Source organism: Mycetomoellerius zeteki, unplaced genomic scaffold (assembly GCF_001594055.1).
Source record: "Mycetomoellerius zeteki isolate Tzet28-1 unplaced genomic scaffold, Tzet1.0 scaffold31, whole genome shotgun sequence".
Taxonomy (NCBI): Eukaryota; Metazoa; Arthropoda; class Insecta; order Hymenoptera; family Formicidae; genus Mycetomoellerius; species Mycetomoellerius zeteki.
Genome location: NW_017257294.1, coordinates 3,487,409 through 3,511,171, shown reverse-complemented (window position 1 = coordinate 3,511,171; position 23,763 = coordinate 3,487,409). Strand labels below are relative to the sequence as shown.

General features: G+C 31.8%; 1 protein-coding gene across 7 annotated transcripts in view; it reads right to left on the bottom strand.

Annotated features, from left to right (window-relative positions):
- LOC108724685 (peripheral plasma membrane protein CASK) overlaps positions 1-23,763 on the bottom strand; it is a 159,018-nt gene that overhangs the window by 15,103 nt on the left and 120,152 nt on the right. For 5 of the 7 annotated variants that reach the window (XM_018451207.1, XM_018451206.1, XM_018451209.1 and 2 more), the window contains 3 exons: positions 7,957-8,145; positions 7,267-7,431; positions 6,883-6,951 (listed from right to left, as the gene is read on the bottom strand). In XM_018451207.1, coding sequence (XP_018306709.1) covers positions 6,883-6,951; positions 7,267-7,431; positions 7,957-8,145 — 423 coding nt within the window. Of the gene's footprint in view, positions 1-6,876; positions 6,952-7,266; positions 7,432-7,956; positions 8,146-23,763 lie in introns of all 7 variants that reach the window. The other 2 variants (XM_018451205.1, XM_018451208.1) reach the window with 1 other exon arrangement.

The following is a 23,763-nucleotide window of genomic DNA, read 5'->3' as shown; positions in this document are numbered from 1 at the left end:
GCGAAATTTTACTGCGTTATCTTAATCGCATCTGTTGTATACGTTCTCGCTATACCTACCGTCATTCCTCGAGCTCGTAATATCTTTTTAATGTAGGTGACAGTTAACGGTTCATCTGTCCCGTGTCCTTCTACTTTGCACTCCCGAAAGTTTAACGAAATTGTATATTTCGGAAAATATGATCTATACTATGCAATCTCATATACAGATATTTGTCACACCAACAATTTGAAGTATACATCGATAAGATCTGCGTATGTCTTGAAACATCCATAAACTCCCAACACATTTTACAACGCTTTACAAAATCTAAATCCAACCAAGCCGTCTGCACACACGTATATATGTGTAGTATAGAGTGTGAAAGGAAGTAGGCAATATATCACGTTCTTAACATATCTCCACTTCCTTTTGCATTTCTACGTGATGCATAACGAGAAGAACGAGAGGCCGGGCGCTACGTTAAACACATGTATGAACATAAGCAGATATACAAATACAGAGTATTTACAAATGAATGCTACATCACACCAAGATATCGAAATTATAATTCAAACTGAACCGCACGCGATACGTTTAAACAATATCGGCTGTAACTGTATTTTACTCTTGCAGAACTGTGAATTATGTACACACAATTTCTATAGAAGCTACTAACGATTATCATCATTGTTCGACAAATCGCAAGATTTCTAAAATGGATTCGCAATCTTTCATCAGGTACAGAATACGTGAAAAATAAATATGTTTATTCAGGTACGAAGAAAGAGGGAAGTGCCTTATTACTTTGAAGCCGTCGTTAGTGCATGTTTTACTTACACATTTAGAGAAATACTCTGAAGATTTATCAGTAACGGCGCCCGTCAGTTTGATCATGCGAGTTAAAATCAAAATCGCGAGACTTATATTAAACAACGATTCAGATTTTATCCGAGCCGAAATAAACGTTATTTGCGATTTACCCTCAACTGCATGTACGGATATTTTTGCACATTCAGACATTCGTCGATAATAAATGTTGCAAGAGACTTTAAGAAGGTGTGCTATGCATCCTTTCTTTAGAATAGAATTAGTTCACATTGAATTATCCAGAAAGATAGCGTGCTATTATTTTTCCATCACATGATAGAGTCTAAATATTATTAAATTTCTCTCATTTAAATAGTATAACAAGTTTTTATATAATATATATTTCTAAATTTTTATATATAAGATTTTAAATAGACATAGAGCTCTCTCTCGTTTTTCTAGATAATTCAACAATTATGAGACAACGATACGAATCGCCAATAAAATAAACTAAAAAAAAAAGGAAAAAGATCAAATTACACTGCTACCAGGCTTGCGCGATATCTACACAGTCGCGAGTGAATCCGTGCAAGACATGATGATTAACGAACTGCCCAGAAAGTTTTGCAGTCTCGACTAAAATCCATCGATTGACTTTTACAGCTTTACGTATATGCACTTATGATGCAGAGGGCTACATTGGCCAAAAAGAAAAGCGTCAGTTCGCAAAGATGTCCTTCATGCAGGTGAGGGTATAATGAGGGGTGTAACAAAAGCTTCCTTATGATAGAAACACAAACAACATTCCAACACATGTGGAAACGAAAGTGTGCATTCCTTATATACTTCTTTCCCCCGCAAAGTGAACTATTGTACTATCAGTAACGAAGTGTTGTCTAATCCAACGTCGTAAGAAAAAATCAGAGGGGGAAGGAGAAAAAGACAGAAAGAGAGAAAAAGAGAAACAGGGAGAAAGAGTGAATGGAAGAACAAAATTACGAGAGAATGAGAGAAGAACGGAACGGGAGAAAGATTGAAAAAGAGAAAGAGATAAATCGGAAAGAGAAAGAGCGAAAAAAAAACATGCACGCGCCGTGGACTCGAAAGCGCCGACCAAAGCGTTTTGTTACACCGCTCGTACCGACCTTGTCTTATAGAAATACGGATTATATAATATATATGTATATATATGTATACTTTTTAATATATATATCTCTCTAATATGTATATTATACATTATTTTCTAACAGCATTGTCCCGTTGCATTTGTTTAATTGGAGCTTGCGTCACACTGGTCTGTAATTCGCAAAATTCACATTAACCGAAGATATCACACTCAATTATAACAGCTCTCACATTTGCAATGATAATCCGGCTAATCTTGGCTAAACGAGCGTCGTCTTCTTATGTTAATATTATCAGAGCAAATCACCAGTTATGCTTTATCTCATTGCAGAATTAATATCTGTGAAATTAATGTGAACTTTGAACACAACACAGGTCAGTGCAAGGACCATCTATTATACGGGACATAATATGCAACGCTGCAAGATTGACGACACAATCAACGAAATTCAAATTTATCACAGTAAAAGTTAAAAGAAAAAAAATACATCATTCTAATAACAATTGAGTGCACAACAAATGAAGCACATAGCTATGCTCACGCCACTTTATTTAAAATTCGTATATTCTTTTTGATAATGATTTTTCTTGTCGATTATCTCGCCGACTTTGCAGCATCCTTATACGTGACACTTGCGTAGTTTATTACTTGCAAGCTCAATGTAATCCTCCAGAAGAGAGAGAACATTATATGTCATGCGACTAGCATATTGTCCTATTGCCGTACAATTGCAACAATCGTAGGAGATTCGTTATCTACATAATGCGGTATAAGCAATTAAAGATGGCAAACATTCTTTATACAAGTGAGTACGCGAAGAAGGGTATTGTATATCTATTTAAAGAGCTGTACATGTAACTGCATATTGTACGGGCCTTTTGACTAGTTTGTAAAATTTGAAGTATGTACAACGTGCCCGAAGCACGAACTCGCGATGCAAAATTGTGAGCTATGAAAAATACTGCGAACATTGCAAATATTGCAAACGTAAAATCGTTTACTTCGTCAAGTGTTCCATCAATCCCATAGATTGATCGAAGAAGCAATCATTTCACGCGATGTAAAAATCAAATTTTGCAACAACATGAAAGCAGCTGTACCTAATAAAATCTTGATCCAGGGAAAAACTCTGTTTCCTCAATTTGATTTTATGCGATTTGGCGTTATGCTGAAAGAAATTTCTTTGTCTTGCGTGGCATTGCTTGAGCACTGAGAAATATGATAAAATGATAGAGAAAAAATTTTTTCCATTTTATAAACACGATCGCCACGAGCGAACGTTATATTTCTCGGTACGTCAAACGTATTAATATCTAAATCCTTTTATTATTGTAACAGTAAATTAGTTAATTCAATAATCATTCTATATATTATTGTTATATATGTGCATGTGTATATGTAATACGGATAACTGGTGAAAACCTCTGCAAATATCGATCACGTTTATATCTATTTATATATTTACTAATAGCCTGCCATTTTTATTATTTCGACGTATAGCATGATAGAAACTATTTTGCGTTTAGTTGAATCATATAAAGATGAGAAATCGTGACAAATTCATTGGTAAATACAAATTGCAGTATGCAAAGATTTTCTTTCTTCGCTTCAAAATTATAGATAGTAGAAGGAAATCGCGCATTGCAACGATTCGGATTAATGTGATTAGAATGACGCTGATTTAATTTCGGAATTACTGCTTCGAATATAACCTCGATTCTATTACCGCTTTTATCGATTACGCACATTGTGCGCTATTGCTTAAGACCCTATCTTGGATTAAACGATGGAGCGTGATTGCGAATATGAAGTGAAGTATTCACATAAACGTCTCTATTTTGATTTCAACTTCGTAGAAAAAGCAGTGCTGGAAGTTTATTGGTTTGGACGTTAAACTCTCTCATTAAGAGAGAGAGAAATCTATAAAGTATTTTATAGTTTACATTTAGTTTATATTTTATAGTTACTTCATGAATATATAATTTATAATTACACACACATATATATGTTTTTTAAACATATACATATAAACTATTTAAACTAATAAAGAAACATTACTACTCTAAAAATTTCGTAAAAAATTAAGGAATTTACTAATTTTTATTAAAATTCGTTCTAAAATATTTTAAAGACAGGTATCTTAAGCATTAATGTAGAATTATCAAGTAAATAAATGAGAAATATAGCATCTTGTTACATATTTATTCTCTTTTATTATACGTTAAAATATTTATCTTTGGATAATTTAGATGAATAATTAGATATATCTGAAAATATAAAAAATAATCGATTACTGAGTAAAAAATTTAACATAAAAAATAACAAGAAATATATATAATAAAATAGAATTTTATCTTTAATTTAACTAAAAACATTTTAATATTAATATTTTCTTTGCTTCTTCTATAATATGTACCGATATAAATAGAATTATATAAAAAAACCAATGTTGAAACAGTTGAAATATTTTTCATAAAATTAAAGTGTAGCAAAACATATCAAGCACTGGACATTGCTTATTTTTAAATTCTTGAAACTATCAGTTGATAAACGATTTCTAGAAAAATGCTGTTCACAGTGGTTTTGCTGTAAACGAATTCAATTTATAAATTTTTATCCAATTCCATTTGTTTGGTTTGCAAAATAAAAATAAAAAACCGCGCCGACAGATCCATCAATTCATTGACATAGGTGATGTTAAATAAACTAAACCGCTCAGCATGGCATGACTCGAAAAGAAAGGGAGATAAAAATTCATAAATTGTACGCGGACTGGTATTTGTAATTAGCCCAAAACGCTCATAAATCATGGAAAGGAAAGTTCTTGTCGTTTGCCTCGAGAATTCTACGTTCTCCAAGAAGTTGTTCCCTCTCGGATGGAACCTGCGTGCTAATTACTGAAACTTCAAATATGACCGGACATTGAACTATAGTAGAATTTGTCGTTGAATACATTCAACTATTCGAGAATATTGCGTTTAAGCTGGCGTACATAAACCGTCAGATATCAGTTACCATTCCCTTCGTCAATATTAACGAAGATTAACAATGAAAGTGTCCAAGTTCAAAGTTAAGTTATTTCAGAAATTTAAGGCGTAAACATCCTTGTTTATTCTAACAAATTAAAAGCCGATTAAAAAATATACTAATATACTCCTGTTTTATGTAAGAATATAATAAAACAATTTTTAATAATATATAAAAATTAAATATCTAATTGACCATCTAAGAAAGGCATTTAAAATATTAACAAATTTTTTAATTAATCTGCAAGACATTATAATTATTAATTTTAAAAAAGGAATAAACAAAAAATCTATATTAACTTTATCAGAAAATACATCTCTATTAATGAGTCATAATTTTTTAGGCTCATTGCACATGTATATATATATTTACATATGCATCCTATAAGTATTAATTAGGCATAATGACTGTCAAAATAACTATCAAAAGAAATATTGCATGTACGATTGTTTTTTATGATGTTCCTACACAAAGGTCGTTAAATAAACTCTGGCTAATTTCAAATAAATTTGGAATTTCAACAAAATTTTTTAGTTTAATGAGATATATTAAAAAATAATTTTAATGCTTCCGTAGAAGTTTATATTCTCGTTTCCTTCTCTCATTGCTGATTACACAGCACAAAAATTTTTCTGATAGTGGATTATCCTAAACGTAATGCAAAGTGGACACTATTAACCGCCTGTCTTCCTACAAACTTCTTGTAAACTTCGTGGTCTACCTTAGATGAAATTACACGGGAAACTATATACGAACTGCAAACTATTGAGAAACTAATCGTATATCCCTCTGTTCATTATCCAAAACTTTCCTAATCGCAAAACGGATAATAGGCAAAGACTTCGCACGTTGCGTGAGTTCTTTAAAGTAATAATCGTACAATTCTTTATGAAATTTGAAATGTATTTTCACTATGAAAGTGTGTCAAGTTTGAATCATCTAATCGAATTAATTGTTCTTTTTCTTCATAAATGATTATCTGTAATAATCTACATATATAATATAACGCAAATTAGTTGTTTACTGTTGCAAACTCTATTAGAAACGTCAAAGTATGACTTGTTAGATTAGAAGATTGTACATATAAGAGAAACTAAGACAAACTATTTAATCGATTGGTAGATCACTTCATGCGTGGAATCATGTCTTTGGGTTATAATCAATAATAATATCCGGAATATATAGTGCTGATGCGACTAGAAGATAAGGTTACATAATTCAGAGAATATTTAAAGGACTTTCACAGAATAAAAATAAAGTTTGCAAAAATAAAATATTAATATCACATACTTATCATCTTGAAGAAAAATCTATAATAGCACTGATATTATAGAAATTTGCATACTTCCGAGAAGTATAATCATTACGTAATCAATATAGTAAAGCGTACTGGGGAAAAAGCCTAACATGCATAATTACTGTTGACTACAAAAACTACCTACCATAATTATTACAAACTGCGATAAGAACTACCTATTCTATAAGGCCTAAGTTCGTCAGCAACTTCACTATCTCGGTAATTAATTCAATGGTGTCGTTGGAAGAAGGCATAAATTTTTGTTCCGGGAAAGATCTACCATTACGTCTAGAAGCAGCTAGATGTGCTTCTGGTAATTCTGTGAATACACGATTTAATCGAGCGAGCTACATGAAATCGAGATCGATCGAAGAGTTTAAGACTTTCGCGATCGTAGAGCTGATAATGGGTTTAAACGACGTCTAGGCGTGCTCTCACTGGATGAGGAAGCGCTCTTAGACTTGGAAGTTTTTGACGCCTTAGGCGTCTTCTCCTTGTTCGTAGCCGCAGAGGTTTTCACCGGTTTTCCGGATTTGTTCGCACCGCCTCCAGAGCTCGTGCCCGTGGAAGCCGTGGAAGATGTGGGCTTACTAGACGCGATAGTGTTTTGGGAAAGGGTTTGGGTGTTGGGTCTTACTTGTACCTCGCAGGGGGGCGGCGCGCTCCTGTACGACGGCACGATCTTGAAAGTCACCGATCCACGTGCCTCCCGCTGTAACAGTCGAAGAGGACCGGACTCTTCAGAAACTACGGCTACGAATAAGCTGATTCGAGCTTTGATTTATACTCATTCGCATAAACACAAAATTTTGCATATATAATAATGAAGTACAAATCTATTATCCAATATTGAAATCATATTCTACTTCAAAAAGTACAGTTTTTTCAATTTTGTAGTAAATACTTGTTTGAGAAAATTATGGTATATTCCATCAAGTAATTTCTTTGATAACGTAAGATTAAGAACTTCTTGAAACAAGTTCTCAGATTCCGCTCGCAGTTACGAGAATAACTTTATAATACTCACCAGAATCTTTTGCAAGGCATTAACGGATTGATTCTGAACTGGTATACCGTTGATCTCTCTAATCTCATCACCGACGTGAAGAGTGGCTTGTCTATGGATCATCCCACCGTGCATAATCCGCGCTACGAAGCATTGCCCATCCTCATTCATTTTCAATGTGATTCCCTGAAAAACAGATAATGTAAAATAAATTAATAGTAGTGAACGTAATGTTTTATCGATAATAACATGTTAAACATTGCATTACGGTCACGTATTTTAAACATAACGAATATTAAACCGTTAATAAATAATAACGCCATAAATTAAAAATCAAAATTGTCATAATAACAGTTATTTTACAACGCACGTAAAAATTTAATATTTATTATTATCCAAAATATAATCCTGCAAATCTTTATTAAATGTTTTACTAAAAATTTAAAAGAATATTAAGATTATATTAAAATAACTTTTTAATCAAATTTTCAATTGCTCAACATAATGTCTAAATAATATATTTAACATTCATATTATTTTCATACTTTCATTAAAAAATAATTTTTTTACATATATTTTTTAAGAATTTATATTTGAAATATATATATTTTTTTCTCTTCTATTTTAAACAAAAATCAGAGAAGCATTTTGTACTATATTTCACAAACGTTATCTCACATTGCCAAAACACATATTTGTCTTGTTACTCACCATCGGCTCATCCGTGTTTTTCTGGAACTGCACCAGTCTGACACGAGTAATTTTCTCATCTAAATCGCCGTTTTGTCCTTCGAGATCGTCGCCGCCATTCAGATACGTGAGGAGTGGCGGTGGCGTTACCCTGGTGGCTTCCTCGCCGTAGACCTCGTGACCGGCAACGTCGTGAGCTTGTAGAAGTGCCTGGAACAAAAAGCAAGGCAAAATTACAAATTAAACTCTTAACGTCTTCTTTCTTGCATATCACAAGACGATTGACTCGCCATTGCTAGGAAAAATCTCCCTTTTCCCTATTTATAAAGCTATATGAATTAACGTAACATAATAAGTTCTTATTATAAATAGCAGTTGTATTACCATAACTAATAAGTATGCTCAACCTCCGTCGTATGCAAATACGTTTTATTTGGGGAGAGTTATGTATTCGTTAGTCGTGTTTACCTCTTTGCGGTGTTGTTTTACAAATGCAATTTGTATAAAAAGGAGACATGCAATCAAATTTTGATTGCTGATTGCGTCCTTTCTGCAGAACGTAGTTTAAACTATGTATAAATATTTAATCTTATTATCGATAAACAGCAAACATCGTTTTAAAAAATTTTTAATATTACTATATAAATCTATCACGTGCACGATACATTTATATCGCAATAGAAATTAAATAATTAATCTATTATATTGAGTATATGCATGCGTGATATATGTAGAAAATTGTTTTGGGAAAATAATTTAATAAATATGAGTTTGTAAAAATGTCTGATTAATTTTATTAATTACTTAGTAGAGTTATATGAAACAAAGTGTCTTAACATGATGAGAGTAGTATGTTTCGTATGGAAAACACATAACGTGTGTGAGTAATAATATGCACGTTTCGACCGAACTGGAAAAGCGTAAAATATGCATTATAATTTACATTTAAATTATCGGCTTTCATATTAAAATTCAAATGCAAATTCTGATTTTAATGGCGGGATAGCATACGCGATAAACAAATAAATAATTATGTTCTATTTTATAACGTATAGATTAATAAATGTACTTACATCGTGTTTATATCATAGAACACATGTTTCGTTTTTTGATTGACGAATATTTTCATAACAAATAATTTACTGACACATATTCAAATAGAATTATTTATTTTAATGTGGAACATTTACAAGAAAATTTTCATAAATAATCTTTTGTACGTATATTATATTAAGAAAATATGCAATATTTTATAATCTGACAATTTTCCCGAGTCGAAATTTTAATACTACTTCGACATTCTTAAGAATAGTTTGCACTTACTCAAATACTCTATAAACTACGAAAAACCTTTGATGATATTATATACTTATTAACTTTTTTTCTAAATCTCTATAGATTTATTTCAATGCTATATTGAAGCTATAAATGTTCCTCGAATTTCACTGATGCTTTGATACATAAATCTCTACAGTTAATGAAAACTTACTTTGATGATATTATCTTTATTAAGTCCTCTTTGAAACCTTTTATTCTGCAGATTAATTTTAATCCTTTAAAACTATTTATTTAACTTGTTAGGAAAAAGTATATTGGGAAATATACACATCTGACATATACAAATAGTTCAAAAAAAGAAAGTTCTACAAAACTTATGATGTTTACGTCGACTGCATGCCGAGCTTGTAATAAATTTTCGTAAAATTGTAAAAAATAACGGACAATGTTAGAAACTGATCTCTTAAAGACTATAACCGCCACTTGGTATTTACAAAGTAATAAATTTTTTTATTAATTTCGAATACAATATAATTAAATAATTTTTAATTAAAAAATTATTTTTTCTTTTTTTTCAGCATAGTAAAGTGACATTAAATGATAATTATATTCATCTTACAATTAAAAATATGTAAAATATACAGCCTTTGCTACATATTAATATGGCAGAATGTTTGAATTTTGAACTTTGCTTATCTTGTAAATCAGATTTACTTACCAAATATCTCTTAAAAATATGCGTAAAATATATAACCGCACATTGTGTGTCTGTGTGTGTGTGTGCTACATATTAATACGGCAGAATGTGTAAATTTTGAACTTTGCTTATCTTGTAAATCGGATTTACTCACCAAATCTCACTAGATATCGCAAATAGCCGAAATCCAAATATACTTCCTTATTTACTAAAACTTCAGTAACAGCTATCGACACTGCGTACGTCTACTCTTTGGCGGATTAGTTGAATAGAGACTTTAAGCGATCGTGACTGGATTTGGTGGTTTAATAACAGTATTCGAATTCTAAGCTGTAGTTGTTCAGTCGATCAAGCTTAAAGCCTAATCTGTTACAACCTCAAAATTGTCTCAGACGAATCGTTTGTGCTGCAAACTCATATTAGGTTAGAGAATTGTGTGTTGCTTTGATACGCTAATTGCATGTTTACATAATCGTCTACTGATTAGTTTCACTTCTGTGAAGACTTATACATTTTCGTAGAAATTTCAATGAGATGGTGCGTAATGAAAGAATAATCATTTTAATATCAATATATCTTTCGTTCTATTTTAGTTGAATATACGAATGTGTATCTTTTGTACTGGCCACTGACTTCGTTTATACGTATAAGAGATAGCATATATTGCCACGCAAATATTTGTATCAGATCATGGAAATGCTTTGTTCATGGATATGAAGGATTCTCGAAGGGATACTACGAGCACTTTGTCCAAGGACGGCGGGTCTCGTTCACCTGAAACGCGGCCAAACTCGTCACCTGTGACCCAGATGATAGCAACGACAAGTCTCTATTTCTGTTCTCTCGCACATCTACTTTATATGCAAATCGCACATGGAAAAAACATATTTCAGGTACACTATAACAAGAACGAAATGGCCAAGAAACATGATAAACTCGAACGTAAATTGCCTTTTATGATGTATATATTCTTATAGATAAGCACATGAGAAGAACCGGCTGTATATATAAAAAATACATTTTACATTAAAAAGAAAATAATAGTTATTGATGTATTTTGTTTAGCATATTGGTGTGATATTTAGAAAAATAAAATTAACATTTAATAGGCTTTGGTTCTATTAATCTAATTGAAATTATTTCACCAAAACTTTAGTAGCGCTCACGCAGACTTGATTATTATTACAGGCTTTTTTCAGTGTAGATCACTCTAAAATGTACTTTTAACTTTTTCAGGTCTAGTGGTACATACACGTACCAGTATCTTAAAAAAATGATATCTTTGTAAATATTAAGCTATTTAGTTTAACTTAAAAATGCTATGCCATATTTTACCATGTAATTTGCTGCAGCAGCCAATCTTTTTTTTCAGTGTAGTACTTGTTTTAAAGAAAATTATTTATTATTATACCTTATTAATGTATAAACGAATATAATTTTCAAGCTTTCGATCTGCCAATTTTTATATTTCGATCTTATTTTTATATTCAGTGATCTCCCAAATCTTTAAAATGAATTAGACATTATATGTCCCATTTCTCTTCAAAGTTAGACCTGAAAGGGTTAAGCCAAATTTTCAGCGGACCACGTGAAAATTATAAATTTTGTAGCTATCATTTGATAATTTACTGTAAGAAAAAGCAAAATACCGTAGACTCGAAGAAAATAAAGCTGCATAAATCATAAATAATGGATTAATCTGTATGATAACACGACTGTATTTTTATTACTTCGCTGCACCATCTGGAGAAAGCACAGTTGCATAATTAATTCAAGAAAAACGGGAATGGTCGTTGGGACTATTTCGGTGGTTTTCATTCGCAGTGCCGTTTAATCGAACGCCGTTAATTACATTAGCACCATCGGATATTCATTAATTAAGAACAGCCAGTAGGAATGTCCATTAACTGTTTTTTTTTTCCAGAAATCTATTAGAATTGTAAAAAAAAAATTGGATAATTTAATTCACATGTATCGTTTACCTTCATTGTCCTTTTCCTTATGAATTCCCGATAACATATGTCAAATAGTTTATTATATACGTCATCTTTATGTTAAAATTGTGTGCTCGAAATGTTTTAACTTGGAAAACATCACATTGCTATAATTTCAGAATGCAATAACGCATAATATGTGCATAAATGTTTTGTACAATATTCATTAAATATGCATACAACCTTAACAGATATTCGAAACTTGTGAATCTCGCGAACGTACAAATTTATTACGAGTAATACTAATACAAAAATATTCAAAATAAAACATTACGGAAAAATGTATGTCAATTCAAAATATTTTGTTATTCGAATATTATAAATAAAACTTAAAAGCTACAAGTAAAAATTGATATATAACAAGTTTTTCAATCAGTTTGAGCAATGGTGTACTATCTTTTATAATATCTCCCTTTAGTAGCTTTATATTTATAGAAATAAAATTCAACGTTAATATCTCGAGGATGCCTCGAAAGGTTTGAATTTCCGCTTGCATGATAACAGCGGAGACTGCAACTTCATCCCACATATTGATACCCGCGCGCGCGCACGAGCTTACGCAAGCTGGTCCTTGGATTCGAGGATAAAATAATATTGCTCCATGCAAATTGGAGCGCGATCCGCGGCTGTGGCATCATTCGTAGTCCGGAAGCCAATTCATCGGTCTGCAATTCCGAGGGAGGGTTGTATGCGGTAAACCGCGATTGTGCGGACTGCTTCAATTGCGGTACGTATAAGCTCCGTGTTAAAATATATAATCATTCGTCTTGCACGAAGGCCGAACAAATGGTACGGACGGATGCGGTTGGATCGCATTGGTGTGATAAAATTCATTCGGACCGATTCATCAGCTATTCATGCCATTGGCATTGGTCGCTGGCTGTAATATGCGCGGGGTGTCTTTCGGATAAAATATTCCTACCTCCTTCGAAAAATACGAGGGACGAAGAAAGCGTTAAATTGACGAGGGAAGCGACTTAATCGTGGGATTCGGAAATCCGATTCAATTATCGTTTAGCGACTGAATATCCGCGGCTATTTCTGCAAGAATAGTTTCCTCTCTGGGCAAATTAAAATTCAATTATACGTAAATCTGCTGCTTTCATTCGTCTACCTGAGAAATCATTTTGGATCAGAGGATTATTAAAATCTATACAAAGCATCCCAGGATCAGTCCCAGGATAATTCTAATTCAATTTTTTCGGTTCTTCTTTGTATCTTTTTTGTACGTTTCGAATCTATTTATTTTTTACTTATTTTATCCATTATTTTTATTCGTCAAAGAACTTGTAATTTTATATCATAAAGTATTGAAAGTATACATGGTTACAGCAAATTAATTTTGAAAGATATCAAACGTCGAAAGAAGAACATAATAAAAAATAGTTGCACTTTATATAATTTCGAACTTTAACTGAATTGGAATTTAAATGAATTTTAATTTGATATTACAATATTCAATATCGAAAACTAATAACTTGTAAGAAGTTACGTAAGAAAACGATATTTAATCAAACTTTTGCTAAGAAAAAATCGATTTTAAATTGGCCAAGTTTAAAAGGAATGCCTATTAATTTTGAAAGAACCAATATTGTTTAACTTCATCGTTACAATAAACTATTGACTTTAAATTTACTACTTATCACTATGCATATATATATATATATATTGCATAAAGTCATGAAATTTCGCGGACTCGTAGATTTTCATTGCGTCACACATGCTTTTGAAAAGAGATTAGTAGAAAAACAAACAAAACGCTAAAATAATTATTTTAAAAGTTAACTATTTTGTATATCTAGCATAAATAATCATCTTTTATTCAATTATTGACGTAGCATAACATCTATATTTTCAACACTTCAGTCTCCTACATCATGAAAGGACAAATGATCCGATATTTATTAAATTTATTTTATTGTTCGTAAAAAAAACAATCATGATTGTAAAAACATTGATGCTATTAAAACACTCGATATTTTCATTTCGATTTTTTGTTTGTTATCTATTGTGTGTACGTATAAATAATCAAACAAACAATATTGCAATCTATATAAAATATATGTATATATTTTGCAATATATTTTATATAGATAGACAAGCTGATAAAATTCATTGCGGAACTCTTTTTCTATTTTGCGTGTAAATGCATCATTTATGTTTGGAATTACGAGATCACCATCAAATAATCGTGTTTAACGGGCGGTTAGAATACGGACTACTGTCGAATTAACATCTTGGTTGAAATGTTCCCGGGAGTATCATTTTCAATCATGTACCCACACACAGAGTTAACTACAGGTACTTGCCAATTAACACATCAATGGTTCCTGTTATCGAGGATGTACTCGGCAATTGCCCATTGTTACAAACATTAGTCCCTTTGGCTATCAGCTACTGTCATTGATAACCATATGGATATATTCAATGATTATTGGATTATCCAGTTTATCTCTTCACTAGCAGCTATCAGAAGTATCTGTATCTGATACGAACGACTTTTGTTTTCTTCTCTCAGCAGAACAGCATTTCGAATGTTTACCAATGATTACACAAGCGGCAATAGCATTCTTCGATATTTTTTTGTATTTTTTCTTGGATCGTAAAAGAAGCAAAGCGGGAAGAAACGCCCAAACGGGGATCGACATACTCTCGAAAATAGCACCAGTGTCGATTGTGACGAATGAGCGCGATTTGGAATGCCAGTACCCGGTTGGTTTTCGGTAATTTATTCCAGGAGATCGGATCCGGCGAATCTTTTCGTCGTTAAATGTGCTCAGGACGTGACGAATTATCGCCTCGTGCATGAACACCCTTCCTCGAGCTCGCACTTTTGCTCCTCGACCGCGAGAGTCGAAGTAGCACGGATCGATATTGAAACATATTGGGAACGTATTTACTTCACTTTGAACGAGAGCATCGTAACAATTCGCGGAAGAAAAACATTTAGAACAAAAGACCTTATTACGCGCACATTCATGATGTGAAACTTGATTAAACATTTTGATTAAAATACTATTATGCGTTCGCACTTAATAAATTCGCCAAAATCATCATATAATATCTATATTGTAGTACCACTATTAAATTTTTTAAAAATATCTCACGTTTAACATAAATAAAACTCTCCCAGTTTTACAACTCAATTATTTCGTAATATAGATATTCTTTATGCGGGTTTGATTAAATTAAGGAATGCATCAAAAACTCATATGTCCATTGACATCATTAACCCGCGTTATGATAAACTGAATAATCATCCTATAGCGTATCCTATGACGAGCAGTAAAGTCTCTTCATTTATAAAGCTGGAAGGGCGATAAAATTCCTATTATACTTAATAATTGGGCTGTCAGCGTGTCGTCGCACTGTCAAAAACTGAATTTGTTTCTCTGTGAGACGCGATACATGAGGGTATATAAAGCGTTGATTTGCAATCTAGTAACACCGCTTTGTATTCGTCCAGTTCCGGCTGGGGTCTGTATGGCCATTTATTAACTTTTTTTTTTATCTTCCACGCCCCACTTAATTTCTCTGTCAGCGGCAGAATGAATAAAGGCGATATATACGAGGCAAGGCGAGGACCGGACTTGACCCCAGTATTTTTAAGTACTTGCTAATGAACCGACGTCGTTAAAAATTTATTATTCCCCCACGTTCCCCTCCCCATGGAAGAGCATTATTCGTTACGATCAATACAGCTCGATAACGAAGCACGTCCCAATGCTCTATTCGAGAAATGTATTGACATTTGCTTTCCACGCACAAGAATCGTCTCGGGAAAATGTACCTATATGTTTTAGATAAAATGGGAATAAAATCAAAGGATGTTTATATTTGTAATTTTATGTAAAAAATATGCTACGAAAACAATTTTTAAGTATAACATCCATTTTTCAATTTGTTTCGACTGGGTCTATATATTACTCTTAAATTCGTTTGTATATATGTATTACACTCAATAAATTTAAGCATGCGGCATTTATATGCCGCACTATTATATGAAATTACAACATACTGATATCTGACAAAATATGATATTGATATCAATATAATAAATATTGCTGATTAAAACAAAATTGCATTATTTAAAAACAAAACAGTTGTCAATACAAAATTGGAAAGTTAAATTCTTACTTCGAATTGTGAAAGCGCATATCTCTGTATAGTATATAATCGCTATATAATCTATGAGTTAACAATAAATGTTAAAACAAGTAATAATTTAGTAATGATTATCAATAATGATTTAACATCACTAAGTAATTGGATAATAAAATCAGATTGATATTTTTATATCAGCCAGATACTTATATTGCTATTTCTTAATGATGATGATAATCTTAAGAAAACGGATAAGAATTTATAGCTATTTCTTATCATCTTACATTTAATAATCTTTGGCATTTTAGAAGTTCGTGATGACAAATTTTTCAACTTTATGCTCTAAACTATTTCTATTAAAATACCTGCTACATAAAGAGTTTTCCTTAATTGTATTAAATTACAGTTATGCTTTGTGCACATTTATGTATAGTAGGATATATTATATCATAGATTAAATTATTTTCTAAATTCTTCTGTAAATTATAAAAAGAGATAAAATTATACTACAACTCTTTATTTAAATAAAATTTTCTTTTATAACTCCGCTCGACGAAAATATTCTATTTTAAGAAGCGATTGAAATAATATGAAATAATTATTGATATATTCGTTGAAATAGTTACTCATTATAAAAACATTCACGTTGCTCTAATGTGCTTTTCACTGCGAATTTCATCAAGTACAAAGTATCGTTGAAGTGCTGGATTAAATTCTCCGCGCAGTCCATTCGATATAAATCCATTAGTATAAGTCTTGAAATAACAGCATGTAAAATTTTTCATATAACTCGTTACAGAAAAATCTGAATATGACAGCGGGAAACTCGAGGAGTTATTAGAGCGTACAGGCAGGCATGCAAGTCAGAGAAGTCGTGAAATTAATTATACGACACCATGGAGCTATCTTTACAATCGCAGTCGAATAGCCGGAATTCCTGGGATATTTTGGAAGCAAAGGGTACGCGGCAGGATCGAATGATAGAGAGCGGAAATGCCACTCTCGTAGTACGCAACGACGCAGGTGCACCAGCAACGGCATAATGCACTGCGTAGCTGACTTCCGTTTTGTTTTGTGCACTCAGAAATATATCCTCTAGGTGCATATATCAGTTATGTAACTCGGTTATGCCTGTATGCGATAATATGATGAATATGAGGCATGAAGCTCGCAAATATACATACCATTCGAAACGTTCCGTTTTTTGACGTTTACCCAACCATTCCTCATCGTGTTATATCATTCCAAAGCTTTGCAAGCTTGTCGTTCTTTAAATTTATGAATAAAAATTGACTCGCTTGTAAACGATATGATACGACACTTCAGCGATCATTCTAATGTATAGTACTCTTAAGACAAAAAGTAAACAATTTAATGCATCTTCATAAAAAAATCAAAATGTTCCTGTCTCTGCTATTATTTAATAAATGATGTAATAAATTGTCTTGTAAATTAAAAAAATTAATGATTTTTAAGGAAAAATTTTGTGCAAAACCTCTTTCTATTTTTTGCAGTGTTAATTTTCAACATTAAATATTCTGACTCAGGATGGTACAAGAATTAAATAATATATATCTTGGAATAAAATATAGATTTGTCATTCATAAAAACAATGAAATATGCTACATAAGCTATAATATAAAAAGCGATTTAATAAAATTATTTCTGAAGATCTATATTTAAATTTTATTTTATTTTTCTTCTCGCGTTCAATTAATGCGCATTTAAGGAAACAAATAATACTCTCGAAAAAAATAAAATATATATGAATACAATATTTGTGAGTAAAATTCAGTCCTTTTTTTGTCTAAAAAAAAAAAAAATTGAACACTGGCGACAAGTGAGAAAAACCAGAGATGTAATCCATTCATGATATTACGTTTCGTGCCACGAATTCCAAGCGATACGAAGAGCACAGCTGCACATTGATACAGATGTAGCCTGCATGGCGGAAATTGATGTGAAACCATGGCTTCTATCATGTGTAATGCGTTTTCCGCATACCGAAAAAGTGTGCAAAACACGAGTGGCACGCGGACGGTAAGGAATCTCGCAGTACATGAGGTGGAAGTAGGATAGGTGCACGTATGGGCAGACGAGTCGTCCTCTTCGCCGAGACGGGTGTATACTACACTCGCCGTAGTGGATCAACTTCCGGCTTTCAATAAACTTGCATTGCACAACCCATTCAAAGCAAACCATGTATGAGAGTACACCATTTCCTGTATCCTATTTTCGAGTTTATCAAGGCATATGGCAGTTGCAGCTACCGGCTACCAAGATATGTCGCCGGGAAAATTAAAAGCTGCGAGAGTGCAACACTTCTCGCGTGTATTTAAAAAGTACTTTAAAATAATAGCCACTTCGCGCGACATGTACATAACTAAGAGGATTATTTAAGAGTCCCAGCCTACTTCTAGATATTGCAGGACTGTATTTTCAGTCTGAAAGAAGAGAATAAATTACTAGTTGGCACAAACAAATATTGAACAACACATTAGCGAGATATATTACGCAAAGTTTTATAAACACAGTTATTTATCACTGATAAAATAGTAAAAATTCTTCCAGTTGGTTCATGTGTTCGTGACGAGATAACTTGCGACAGTAAATAAATCTTCTGAATTGATAAAAAATTTTCATCATAACACAAAGATTAACAAGTACATATCATAAAAATATAATGTAATAAACTTAAATTAATGCAGTTCATGGATCAAAATGCCGCAATTGAGGAAAATAAACAGTTGAAGTGTGATGAAAAATTCTTGTCAATAACTTCTTTCTTTAAAATATTGCATATTTTATGGCAATGCAGTGGTAATATTACTAGTAATGTCTTCTTGGCGATTTAAATGCCACGGCAGCTACTACTGCTGAACATAAAATGTTAAATACTGCGTCACTGAGTGAAGCTGCTGGAATTTATATTGTTTGTAAATTTTTATAGCCAAAAATGTAGGTATCTCGTGAAACTGAAAATACAGTTTGTATACAACTACACTGTTTTAGAAAACAAAATTAAAACAATGCGTTAAATCAATTAAAAGTAGACTGTTGTCTCCGTAAGAATACTAATGAATTGATACTTTTCACTAACTTCAATATCTTTTCCATCGTTGTTTTACATTTATTAGAAAATGTTAAATTAAAAATTAATTGATTTTATCATTGTACATATATTTATATGTTAATTATATTCGTCTATTATGATTAAACGGAAAATTATTGAGATGAAATTAAAACTGTCTATAGAATGTTTTTTTTTTACCAAGCAATTGTTTCAGATAAAGAAACGATTAAGAAAAGATCATCAAAGACTTCCAGATTAAAAATAAATGATAAAGTATAAAAAAACAGTATAAATACATCTAACATTAAATATACATATATATATGTGTATAAAAGGTGTATAAAAGAAAAGAAAATAACCAGACTTGCTAAGGACTAATTGATTAAATTAATTAGCCCTTAATGTTTGATATTACTTTACAATTAATTGATGCACCCAATGTTGGATGACAGACACTGATGCAAAGTGGTACGTCAACAAATTTAAAACATAAATATTATATATATAGAGTTACACGAAATAACGTAAATATAGAGTTATAGAGATACTACGCTAGTGCGTCCATTTCATGATGGTTACTAAAACTGCAAATTGTATCGTAACTCGAAATTACAATCAATTTACTCTAATAATATCCCAGTGATACGCGTAATTAGAACCTGGAAATAATGTAAAATACATTACCAATTCAATAAACGAACTTGTTACCACATAATGTAGAGCGAATAACATTTCTCTTTCGGACTACACAGAGTTGGATCCATGTCCGATATTAATTAGTCCAATAATATAGAGGCTGGATTGTGTATGAGAAAAAATTTTATTCGAATAAACCTGGAGCTATAATTTTACAAATCACTGGCTTATTTGTCCGACAGTAATTAATATTCACAGAACATATTTTATTTATCATTTTTTTTATTTTTTTTTATATCAGAATAAACAGATGAAAGTGCTACATATATGTATCCTATTTTTCAGAAAATTGTTTATTACAATTTTCCCAAAACTAACAAGCAAAAACAAGCTAATTAACCGCAGAATGTTAAATTATTCACTGAGAAATATATCGTTACCGATATATTAACTTGTAAGATTAATTATAATACAGTACAATCAATATGTAATCGCAATTAAATAACAATCTACTGCTCTGTATTCATGTGTCGTTGATTTCGTATTGCTGTATATATTGAAATTGATACATTTCGAATTGTCGCTTTGGCAGAATTGCGTATTTCATTTCTTTTATCGAATGCTATATGTGCGCCTGTTATACCGTCCAAGTTTTGTCGCCATCGGTTTTGTTCGTGACCTTAACGACTTAACCAATTAGATGAAACTTTGCCCGTGTATTTACCGTGAAAACAAAACTTTTCTATTCTCGCCGACAGCGAGAAACTTCCTCGTGGACACCGCCGGTTTTTTCGTCGAGAGAGTTACCGAAACAACGGTACGATGTACGAAATTGCGAGCGCGGACAAGTTGTTGTGCAAGTATTTAAGTTACAAAGGAAGGGCATGGTAGAAAAGGCTCGACATTACCTGCAAATTTCGCTCTCAAGCGTCTGTGCATTTTAAAATCATGATAACTCTTGCTGCAATTTTCACCTTGCAGGAAACTACGAGAACCAAGAAACTGTGCACGTATAGTAGTCATTTTCAGATTAGCTCTCTTGAAAGTTGGAAAGTTTGACGTGCACGATTCAATATTTGATTTATCTCTGTAAACAATTATACGTTGATGTTGGAGGAAACATTGAATAGTGCCGTTACGCATTTCTAAATTTGAAAAGTTAAATATTTGCATAATTTGCATTTGGATTACTGTTCAACGTGGGATTTTATAATAGTGATTCAACATTATTCTCACCACAACTAGACTCTTTTAAAAGAGAAGTGCAATCTGAATTACATTTCTCGATAAGCAACTTTTAAGAAGAGTAAAAGACAAAGTACCCTTGTATTCCTGTAGTATCTATGCCAAAGATATATGTATAATATAAACATTCAACATGATATTAATGTACAAATACGGCAATACCTATTTTATATTAATTAATTTCTGCTGCTTATTGGATTCTTTACACTTCATTCGTTTATTCTCGTAAATTTCCATTTGTATGAAAATCCATGATTAACCTCGTTATATTATTTCATAATCCAAGTATTTCCAGTTGCGTAATTTTACTCGGAAGGGAGGCACTATTTTGTACAGAATTTGTTAAACTATAGAATTATAACAGAGTGTAACGGATTTTTATAAAATATTCTGTTTGCAACACATGTAACAAAGATAAATGCAAATTTACATATCGAGAAGGGTATTAAAATAAATACCGAATTCAATCATCTATGATTGTTACAATTAGATTATTTATCCTGAGATAGTATGATTTTATATATATATATATATATCTAAAAGTATTATTTGTTAAAAGAATTTAATTATTTATCTATATATGAGCAGGCTGGTATATTTATGTGAATGCATCTAATTTTATAAGCTTATATAACTTTATACATAATTTATATACAAAATTTTTTTATATGAGTACATATATATGAGTATGTGTGTTTGTGTAGGTACAGATCGCTTCGAAATTCAAAGCCACCGTTCGACTGATATCACGATAAAAGAGCGAAAAAAAAAATAAATCACCAATCGCAGACCAAACATACGAATAATATTCGTAAAATATACGCGTGGAATGGTGCAAACGACAAGACAGTTCTTTAAATCATCATGCGCGTGCACTCCGACGCAACATATATGGCTGGCGGACATATAGGTACATATTCCATCATAAATCTGAAAATAATTCTCTGTATCCCCCAAATTTTATTTAATATTCAACACCGTGCAAGATCTGCAGTCACTTTGCGACTTCAGTCGAGAGAGAGAAGTACGCGATTGCACAAAATAGACGCGTTCGCGAAATTATGCAAATGATAACAGGGGTAGGATGGATGGCGGAGGCGGCATGAAGAACGAGCGCGCAATGAGTACAACGCGGTTAGAAGATGCGAAAGTTATGAGAGCTCGTCCTCGTTGTCACTTAGATTCACGCGAGACTAATGGATACCCCCTTGGATTCGCTTAATGGCGAACAATTATAAAAGGAGCTGAAATGAGAGAATGGAAAGCGAATCGCGTGCACGAAGAAAGAGGGCAACGAGACGCAAAAAGCTGGATCGTAGGTTGGTAGGTGAATATACATTGTCCCGAATTCTCGCGCCATTCCGTGCCGGTGGAAAATTGGCAACGCATTTTGTTGCCGAGAAAATCGCTGGAGTATTAGAACAATCGTGCGAGAAACTCTTTTTCCAAGCGATTGTCAAGCGTATGCGCTCGCTGCAATTTTTTACAAAATTTACGTTTATGGGGAATTGTAATTGAGTCAAAGGGGCTAAGCTGTACGTTGCAAATGTATTTTTGTCTTGAAAATTGATGGACTAAATTATTTTTAAAAAAGCATAATCCGCTTTATCGGGACTTAACAAAAAAGGATTCAGTCTTTAAAACCACTTTAATCATACTATTCATGTTTCTAACAGTTGCAACTGTTTGCTGGTAAAGTAATATGGTCTGTAAAAAGCTACGATATGTGTATGTAAGCTATAGTAATAATAATGAAATACTTAAAATCAACGAATTTTTCATTTATACTGTTAGAAATCTAAGGAGCTATGGTGACCCAATCTCTAGAGTTAAATAACATTTTGTTATCTTTAACTTCGATATTATATGTATATTATATGTCAAAATGTAAATCAATCCATTTCCAAGGTGAGTTTCAAAGTAAACAACATATTTACGTATTAATGTATATATTTAGTATATAATAAACTAAATTTGAGTTAAACTTAATACATTTTCTTGAATCGTAAAATGTCTAACTCCATTGTTTTAATTAAATTAATGATACATATTGAGTAGGAGCGATTTATAAAAATGATTAAAAATAATTTAAATTGGATATAATTTGATATTATCTATAAATTTAATAGTGTATATGCAATAATATAACTTGAATTTACATCGTAATCAGTATTTAATAATTTATTAGATTTATTTCAAAAATAATAAAATTAAAAATTAAGTATTTTATTATCCATATATTATGTTTGCAATATTAATAAAATAAATATACGTGAGACATCTGGAATTAAAATCCATAAATTCCAATTTTTAAAATTTTTAATATTTTCCGTATTTTTTGAAAATAAATCTTTATTCTTTTTACTTTTTCTAAATAAAATGTCCCTTTAATTTAAATAAAATATTACGATGAAATCCATTAAAATTTTCATAACAATACCTATGTTTCGGTTTTTCCAATTTATCATTAAACAATTACAACAGTTCTTTTCATTCGTTATAAAATGCCGATCGTAGGCGTAATATAATTAGGATATAATGTTATGTTACAAGAGTACATTTTAAAATTCGGCTATAGGATTTTCTTGCGTTGATGCGTATACTTGTCAATCCTACGCAGTCCACTATTAGGTAAATTAACTGGCGAAATGCAAATTCCATAAATTACTATTAATTCCAGTTTAATGATGTCATTGTGCGAGATAGACTCTGCTTAGTCAGAACCATCATGACCGTACATTATACCGATGCTGTGGTAATTCCACTTTAGTGCACGTGCTTTTATGTTAGAGCTAGCTCAG